Below are 9,563 nucleotides of genomic sequence, written 5' to 3'. Positions count from 1 at the left end.
TTAATTTGTGACCACTCTTGTGCTGTGTGCAGTCATTCTTTTTGTACTGTGTATTTAGGGGGAAATATGGTATAAAAGAAAGAATGGTCTTTAAATCCTAGGTGTTAGTCTTGACCTCGCTATTAATGAGTGTGCAAATTATTTATTCTTACTGAATCACAGAAGTAATAAAACGTAAACCATGACTGTGAGGGGTTGCAGTTTCTGGCGCATTTTAAGCAAAGCAACATTTATGTTATCAGTTTTACTATTTTAATTAATGTATTTGCAGATGGGGAGATTACACCTATGGTCATTACTGTATATCACAAGTAACCATAATTTTATTACTAATACCTATGGTAGTTCTTTATGGAAATGGACCTACATGCATGGCATTTAGGAGAAAGACACAACTCAAAAAAATCACATCGAGATGTTACTGAAAGAAGCAAAATTTCTTTAGATCAATTGCAGATTTAGATTCAACACTTATAACCTCTATATTAGCATTTTCAGTCCAAATTTAAAATAATTGGAGTAAAAGTAGTATTTCTTTCTAAACTGTTTATTAAGGTAGGTTAGGAATTAAGAAGAGGAGAGAACATAAAATGCATTGGGAACTCACAATTTTCCATGTGTTATGCATATGTTACATACTTTATGTTATTTAAATGTAATGATTTCCTTTGAAGTAATTTAAACACTACTGAAAACACAGAAACTACTTTTAAGCTTAAACGTAATCATATTATATTTCAAACGGGCTTTATTCAATTGACTGTAAATTGTGTTTGATGATGAGCTATTTATTAAATTTAATTCCGTTCCAATAAGAGTATTCAATAAACATACATTGATTGCTTTCCTATCTTACATTTTTTTAGGAGTGTGAAATAAGTGAGTCATGAATTGGGCAAATGAGAGCTCCCCAAAAGAGTTTATACTACTTGGCTTCTCAGATAGGGCTTGGCTACAAATGCCCCTTTTTGTGGTCCTGTTAATATCATACACAATCACCATATTTGGCAATGTGTCCATCATGATGGTGTGCATTCTGGATCCCAAACTTCATACGCCCATGTATTTCTTTCTCACTAATCTCTCCATCTTAGATCTCTGCTATACCACAACTACAGTCCCTCATATGTTGGTAAATATTGGTTACAACAAAAAGACCATCAGCTATGCTGGCTGTGTGGCCCAACTCATCATCTTCCTGGCCCTAGGTGCTACTGAGTGTCTCCTTCTGGCTGTTATGTCCTTTGACAGATATGTGGCTGTTTGCAGACCCCTCCACTATGTAGTCGTCATGAATTATTGGTTCTGCCTAAGGATGGCAGCCTTCTCATGGTTCACTGGTTTCAGCAACTCAGTGCTGCAGTCTTCCTTGACTCTTAACATGCCACGCTGTGGTCACCAGGAAGTGGACCACTTTTTCTGTGAGGTGCCTGTACTTCTCAAGTTGTCATGTGCTGACACAAAGCCTATTGAGGCTGAGCTCTTCTTCTTTAGCGTACTAATTCTTCTAATTCCAGTGACATTGATCCTTATCTCCTATGGCTTCATAGCTCAAGCAGTATTAAAAATCAGGTCAGCAGAAGGACGGCGAAAAGCATTTGGGACATGTGGGTCCCACATGATTGTGGTGTCTCTCTTTTATGGAACAGCCATTTATATGTACCTACAACCTCCTTCATCCACCTCTAAGGACTGGGGAAAGATGGTTTCCCTCTTCTATGGAATCATCACACCCATGTTGAACCCCCTCATCTACAGCCTTAGAAATAAAGATATGAAGGAGGCCTTCAAAAGGGTGATGCCAAGAATCTTTTTCTGTAAGAAATAAGAAGTACTCCATTGTGATGAGAATCTTCTTAGTCTTTCCTTATCTTCAAGGATGGTAATGACCTTTGAACTCATTTTCCTATTTTCCAGGCTCTGGTGATTTCACTGAATTCTATCAACAGTTAGAAAATCCTTCCTCTGTTAGCCAGGCATGGTGGTTCATGCCTGTAATCCCAGTACTTGGTGGGGGCCAAGGTGGGCAGATCACCTGAGGTCAGGAGTTCGAGACCAGCCTGGCCAACATGGCGAAACCCTGTCTCTACTAAAAATACAAAAAATTATACTCCCGTGTTTTCTGGTATTTAAAACATAATTGAAATAGCTGCAAATTTAATTTCACCATGGAAGTATATTAAAATCCATTTAACCACTTTTCTATTGTTGCACATTTACATTCCTTGTTTTGATTATTGTAACTACTACTGCCAATAATTCAGTACGAATCTGTATCTAAATGTCAGTTTATATTCTTGCCTAATGTTTTTCAATTGCTTACTATACATACATCTATACATACAGATTTTGCTATTTGCCAGGTATTCATTGGTGAATAAGACAGACACAATTCCTCCCCTCACAACCTTTATAGTCTAGTGGGAAAAAGAAAACAAATAATAATACTAAACATGTAATTACAAGTTGTACTAAGTACCATAAAGTAAAAATGACAAGGTTTCATGAATAAAATGGATGAGTGATTAGTTTAAACCAGGAAAGGGTCAAGGAAAGCTCTTCTAGGAAAGTGTCATTTAGGCTCAGATCTATAAGTGAAGTAGTAAATTCTTCAGAGTAGAAAAAACAGCATGTGCTAAGGCCTTAATCTGGCAGGAAGTATCTTAACCACTAGGGTTCTTTTTATTGTCATCTTTTTATTTAATGTAGTTTACTATATTTTACATTTATATTGTATTTTAATATAATTTTTAAAGTCGCAAGTATAATACAGAACTTTAAATACCCTTTTCCAGAGTCACCATTCATTTACATTTGTCTTACTTTTATACATATATAATATACAAATATAGTTTTCATATCTATGAAATTTTTTCCAAACTTTTTATTACTACATACACTTTAGTGTGTAGTTGCTAAGGACATTAACTTACATACATAGCCAGTACAATCATCAAAACTGGAACATTTTACAGTCATAGAATAACTATTATGTAATCAATAGTTCATATTCAGATCTTGTTAATTATCTCCGAAATGTTCTTTGTATTTTCTCCCATTCAGGAGCCAATCATGATGCAACATTTCAGAAAAGTGTATAAGGATAATTTGTCTTAAAATCGATGCTGTTAACTTTAGTCACTTGACTAACATGGTGTCCCCGAGATCTCATTATGCTTTTTCCTTAGAAATTAATAAGTAATGGCCGGGCGCGGTGGCTCAAGCCTGTAATCCCAGCACTTTGGGAGGCCGAGACGGGCGGATCACGAGGTCAGGAGATCGAGACCATCCTGGCTAACACGGTGAAACCCCGTCTCTACTAAAAATACAAGAAAATTAGCCGGGCGAGGTGGTGGGCGCCTGTAGTCCCAGCTACTTGGGAGGCTGAGGCAGGAGAATGGCGTGAACCCGGGGGGGCGGAGCTTGCAGTGAGCCGAGATCGCGCCACTGCACTCCAGCCTGGGGCACAGAGCAAGACTCCGTCTCAAAAAAAAAAAAAAAAAAAAAAAAAAGAAATTAATAAGTAATTTGTGGGAGACAGCATAATTATGTAAATATCTTAAACTTTTACCCACCAATTTTAACATCTATTAATAATTCTCCAAACCTAATATGCCTTATTTATTAGTTGATGTACCATAAGAGTTTTCCCTTTTCCCCCTTCATTTATTCACTTTTTAATATTTTTATCAGTATATACTCATAAATTTCTATTTTGTATCACTATTTTACCTTTTTTTATTATTATAGTTTAAGTTCTGGGGTACATGTGCGGGACATGAAGGTTTGTTACATAGGTATACATGTACCATGGTGGTTTGCTGCACCCATTGACCCGTCACCTACATTAGGTATTTCTCCTAATGCTATCCCTCCCCCAGCCCCCCATTCCCGACAGGCCCCAGTTGTGATGTTCCTCTCCCTGTTCCATGTGTTCTCATTCTTTAAGTCCCACTTATGAGTAAGAACATGCGGTGTTTGGTTTTCTGTTCTTGTGTTAGTTTGCTGAAAATGGTGGTTTCTAGCTTGAGGCTTGCTCTGTCGCCCAGACTGGAGTGCAGTGGGAGATCTCAGCTCACTGCAACTTCTGCCTCCCGGGTTCAAGCGATTCTCCTGCCTCAGCCTCCTGAGTAGCTGGGATTACAGGTGCCTGCCACCATGCCCAGCTAATTTTTGTATTTTTAGTAGAGACGGAGTTTCACCATGTTGGCCAGGGGTCTCAAACTCCTAACCTCAGGTGATTCACCCGCCTCGGCCTCCCAAAGTGCTGGGATTATAGGTGTGAGCCACTGCGCCCAGCCCACTATTTTACTTTATTTTGGTATTCAAATTGTCCCGGATGTGACCAATGTAAGCCCTTCAAGCTCTACTAGTGTTTTTAATTCATAGGTTATAGAGACATATTTTTTAATTCTACATTCATGCTTTGCTCAGTATAGATAGAATATTTTCTTATATTTCAGAGTTACTTATTCTCCGTGGAGCCCTAATTTCAGACTTCCCCAAAGCAGATGAAGTTCCTTAGGTCTTTGCCTAAGAGATCATAGTAATTTTTTAATTTCAGTTTTCTCCACCTCCCTGTATTCTTACTCAATATGACATTTTTTGTGTGGTAGGGTGGTGTATTAGGTAGAATTAGGTCTAACCATAACTGATGGAAAACCTAAAGTAACAGTGCCTTTAACAAAACAGAAATTTATCTTTCTCTCTCACTTAAAATCAATCCAGAGGCAAAGATCCATGGCTGCCAAGTTGATTCTGCTGCATATGACTCTCTGGAATCCAGGCATTTGATGGCTCATGAGATAGTGACTCTCATTGTATTGTCCAAGCCAACAACTTTGCTGCAAAGTGGAAGAGACCAAAAAGGAATGGCAAAGTTAACATGCCAACAATTGCTAAAGGAAGGTTTCAGCATTATACACTTCCAAGTATGTCCCATTGGCCAAATCTTAGGCACTTGCTCAAGCCTGGCTTCATGGAAGGCTAGAAAGTCATCTTTTTTTTTCTGAACCACCACATACCTAGATAAAATTTCTATCGATGCTTAGAAGGAAAGACAGTTATAGTGGAACATCTGATAGTCTCATCCACAGCCCACCCCTTTAGCTTCATAAGGATTCCTACACATTCTCATTCATATATATATATATATGACATTCATATATATATGACATTCATATATATATGAACTCATATATATAAAAACAAACATATATACATATGTGTGTGTGTGTATATGTGTGTGTGTGTATGTGTGTGTGTGTGTGTATATATATGAATGACACAAAAGAGACAGGCCCAAAAGACACAGCCCTGAAGCCTCATCAAGTTATAGAACAGAAGTATGAGTGACACATACTTCTGTCTTAGTTCTGGGTATACATGCTCCAGTTATCTGGTGAACTGTAAACTAAAAACCAAACAATTCTACCACATACACCATGCAGTGGCAGAGAGGAAACTGGTTAGTTGCAAAAAAAAAAAAAATTAGAAAATAGAAAAGGCAGATATCATGCTCTACATCAATTATAATGTAGTGATGGACGAGATAACAAAGATTTCCTTTTCCAACAATAGAGTGTGTCTCTCAACTATCCCACAGAGAAGGCACAGAATATTTGGTTGATAATAATACAATGTATCAGGGTTTAAAATTCTGATTGCTAAATATTTGTTTTTAATTTCTCAACCATTTACAAAACATACCCATTCCCTTCCCAATAGTGACCACTCAAAAGTGGTCCTGAGGAGCAGTATTAGAGGTCAAGATGGTTACTTCATACTCCAGCATTGTTTAATATATGCACCAATTATCTAATGTAAAATAATGAATAATAATGTAAATACCCCTCTTCATTGATTGCTTTTCATTTTTAGTTGTGCTTCTCTATTTCCATTTGATTCATTAACTGGATTAACTGTGTAGTAAAAATTTATTCTTCGCTTTTCATTTCCATACCAGGTATGATGACACAGGAAACTAATACAATCAAAAAGGATAATGTTTTAAAATTAAAGCTATAACAGGTAAATATATATACTGCATCCCTACATAAAGCTGAGGGTTACAGAGAATAAGTCAAATGTATTCATTAGCTTCAATAATGAATTGGGTGGTAGTGGATTTACAGAGAAAAGCAATAAAAACAAAGGGTATACATATATCAAATCACACTGTACACCTTGAATATATACAATCTTTATTGTAAATTAAATATTGTTTTAAAAAATAAAGGACCAGAAGCTGAATATAGTTATAGAACGCAGCAAATGATGAAAACAAAAGTGGGAACGAAGAACAAGCCTGAGATGATCAGTGTGAACTTGGCTAGAAGGATTCCAGATTGTTAGATCTGCTGCTAATTGTGACGCATGGGTGAAAAAAGCAATTACTTTAAAAACAAGCCCATGGCCAAAAGTTTTCTGGACCCATATTTTCAAAGTTCTAGATTCCATGATTTTTAATCATGTTTAAATAACATTAATGTATGTTAATATCTTCTTGACACAATGTTTTTATGGTTTAAATAAAATGAGGAACTTTAGTCAATGGTAGGTAAAAAGTCCATACTGTGTTGGGATATTATGGAAGAAATTACTGAAGACTTCTTTTGTCTGTATGTAGAACTAGGATTATGATGGCTCTATTGTAGCAGAAATCTAAAGAAATAATATCTTGAGAAAACTATAAATAAAAGAAAATTGGATCTTGGCACCCAAAATAATACTCTTAATTTCCCCCTTGTGATCCAAGGAAATTTATAAAATTGTTGAGGCAGATTCAGTTTCCTTGGAGTCTCTCAGTCCTGAGTCCATTATAAATAACAGGTGCCAAAATTTATCATTTCATTTTATTATGGCAAGGAAGTTAGAGGGAAGCATACCCACTAAGGAATTACTATAATGACCCTTACCAAGAAATTTCAACTGTATTATCTGTATGGGGAACAAAGTTTCACAGCTTTATACAGTGAGTGACAACCCTATAAAGTACTTTTTTTTAAGTACCTTTAGAACAAAGTCGTGTCCTTTGCAGAGACATAGATGGAGCTGGAAGCCATTATGCAGGAACAGAAAACCAAGCACTGCATGTTTTCACTCATGCAGTGATGAGCTGAGCAATGAGAAAACATTGACACAGGGAGGAAAACAACACACAATGGGGCCTGTCCAGGGGTGGAGAGGGGGCAGAACAGCAGGAAAAATAGCTAACTCATGTTGGACTTAATACATAGGTGATAAGTTAATAGGTGCAGCAAACCACCATGGCACACGTTTAACCTATGTAACAAACCTGCACATCCTGCACATATATCCCAGAACTTAAATAAAATACAATAAATTTTTTAGAAGTACCTTCCTTACCTCTAAAGAGTAAGTAGGTTTTCATATCTGAAAATATTTGGGGTGTGCTCTGAGGGAGGGCCCAGGCCACCCACTGTAGCAAGAGGAGCCCTTCAGGACATAGTAAGCACGAATAATGTCTTTCATCTTTGAGTGGATCTACAATGGCTTCAGCAGTGTTCTCCAGTTCCTGGACTCCACAAGAAATTTGGAAAACTTGTATTCTTGGGTTTGGACAATGCAGGCAAAACCACTCTTCTTCACATGCTCAAAGATGACAGATTGGGTCAACATGTTCCACCACTACATCTGACATCAGAAAAGCTAATAATTGCTGGAATGACTTTTACAACTTTTGATCTTGGTGGACACAAGCAACCATGTCAGGTTTGAAAAAATTATCTCCCAGGAATTAATGGGATTGTTTTTCTGGTGAACTCTGTAGATCATTCTGGCCTCAGGGAATCCAAAGTTGAGCTTAATGCTTTAATGACTGATGAAATAATATCCAATGTGCCAATCCTTATCCTGGGTAACAAAATAGACAGAACAATGCAATCAGTGAAGAAAAACTCTTTTGAGATATTTGGGCTTTCTGGATAGACCACAGGAAAGAGGAACGTGGCCCTTTAGGAGCTGAACGCTCACCCCGTGGAAGTGTTCAAGGGCAGTGTGCTCAAGAGGCAAGGCTAGGGCAAGGGATTCTGCTGGCTCTCCCAATATATTGGCTGATGTTTGGACAGTGAAAATAACAGTTTTTCTTCTCTGGACTGATCCTATTCACAGCTTCTTCATGGACTTTTCTAATAGAACGAGGAAAGGTCTCCAATCATCTCCAATCATGTCTGGCGTTGAGAAGCCAAGAATCTCCGTCAACTCTCTCATCACCCAGTGGTGAAATGTTCTCTTCTCCACACTGTTGGGGAGGTAATGCTCCCCCACATGCTGGTGCAGGTCAGTATCCTGGGGCTTGGAAGCTGGCAGGGTTTGCTGAGTGAAGCTGTGCACCATCATGGCGCACCTGAAAAGAAAAACACATCTCATCACTCTGGTTGATTTCAAAAGAAAATGATTCTATTTTTAAAGAAAGTGTTGTTAATATAATTGATACCCCTTCTAACTTTCTGAGTCCAAAATTTACTTAGTCCAGAGTTTTCTATTCTTTTTTTAACTAATGAATGACTTTTAGATACTTCATAAAATTATGAGCAGATACACACACTGGAGGCCAGAGCTCATTCGGGTGAACTCACTCCTGCTGAGTTAGCAGGTTGGTGAGAGAAGCTCCCCTGAGCTCACCTGTCTCTCTAACTGCCTTGGAGAAGGCGGCATTACCTTCTGAACAGAGAACTAGAAAAGGGGCAGAACCTGGTCTTGTAGTTGTGGCACGTTTCCACTGTGGTAAGCTAGGGTCATTCCTCATCAAGGAATGTGTAGCAGACTGTTCACTGTTGAGCAGATAATTATAGTATAAGTTATTGTTATTATTCTTATTTATAAAGTTATAGACTTCAGCCAGTATTTGCTTTTATACTTTGGTGAAATTTCATTTCCCTCTATAGCACCTTCCTTTTTCATTTTCAGTTCTAAAAAGTGACTTTCACCTCACAAAAGAGTTGAGAACATCTCTCATGTTGTCACATACTGCAGGTGTGTCAGTTACTTTTGCACAGATTCTAGCAGAAATTTTTTCTGAATAGGAAGACAGGACAAAGTTAACAGCTTAAGGGCTCTTAATTCTGTGAGTTGAGGACTTAAATGTATTGTAGCACTTGTTTGAATGCAGGAAAAATTTACTCAGTGGGCTTTAAAATTTCCATTTGGAGAATTTGGTCTCTATCGGATTTTTCCTGAGCTCTTTGTCTCACATCTTACCTCCTTAGATATCTATGTTGCTGGTGTTTAAAGTAAAGGTTAACATCTGTAGCTTTTCCAGGTGTGTTTGTGTGGAGTTTTTTATATATGAAATTGCCTTTCTCCATACAGAAATAAGCTGGGGGAAACACTTAACTCAAAAATTTTCTATAGAGCTGTTCCTTTGGAGGCAGCATCCCTTATTGGCAGTAAAGACTCAGTATAAAAGCAACAGCATCCCTATCACAGTGATGAGGACTGATTTTACAGCATTCCATTTTCTTAGTGCCACATGTGAAATTGGATTTTTACTATCTTACCCTAAATTCTACCCCAGTAGGAAAAGATCCAAACATAGGATC

At 37.6% G+C, this 9,563-nt stretch overlaps 1 protein-coding gene and 1 pseudogene across 1 annotated transcript; both read left to right on the top strand.

Annotated features, from left to right (window-relative positions):
- The first annotated feature begins 830 nt into the window (after positions 1 to 830).
- Positions 831 to 1,921, top strand: LOC112623530 (putative olfactory receptor 2B3). The gene has a single exon (XM_025384064.1). The coding sequence runs from the start codon at positions 887 to 889 to the stop codon at positions 1,826 to 1,828; it is 942 nt and encodes a 313-aa protein (XP_025239849.1). The 5' UTR covers positions 831 to 886; the 3' UTR covers positions 1,829 to 1,921.
- Positions 1,922 to 7,483: 5,562 nt separating this feature from the next.
- Positions 7,484 to 8,093, top strand: LOC112622548 (annotated as a pseudogene).
- The last annotated feature ends 1,470 nt before the right edge of the window (positions 8,094 to 9,563 follow it).

This window comes from Theropithecus gelada, chromosome 4, assembly GCF_003255815.1.
Source record: "Theropithecus gelada isolate Dixy chromosome 4, Tgel_1.0, whole genome shotgun sequence".
NCBI classification, from domain to species: Eukaryota; Metazoa; Chordata; class Mammalia; order Primates; family Cercopithecidae; genus Theropithecus; species Theropithecus gelada.
Note: the sequence above shows the minus strand (reverse complement) of the source record. Positions and strands in the feature narration are given on the sequence as shown.

Bases quoted from the DNA above. Each gene is read 5' to 3' on its own strand.
- LOC112623530 (XM_025384064.1), top strand. From the start codon at position 887: ATGAATTGGGCAAATGAGAGCTCCCCAAAAGAGTTTATACTACTTGGC.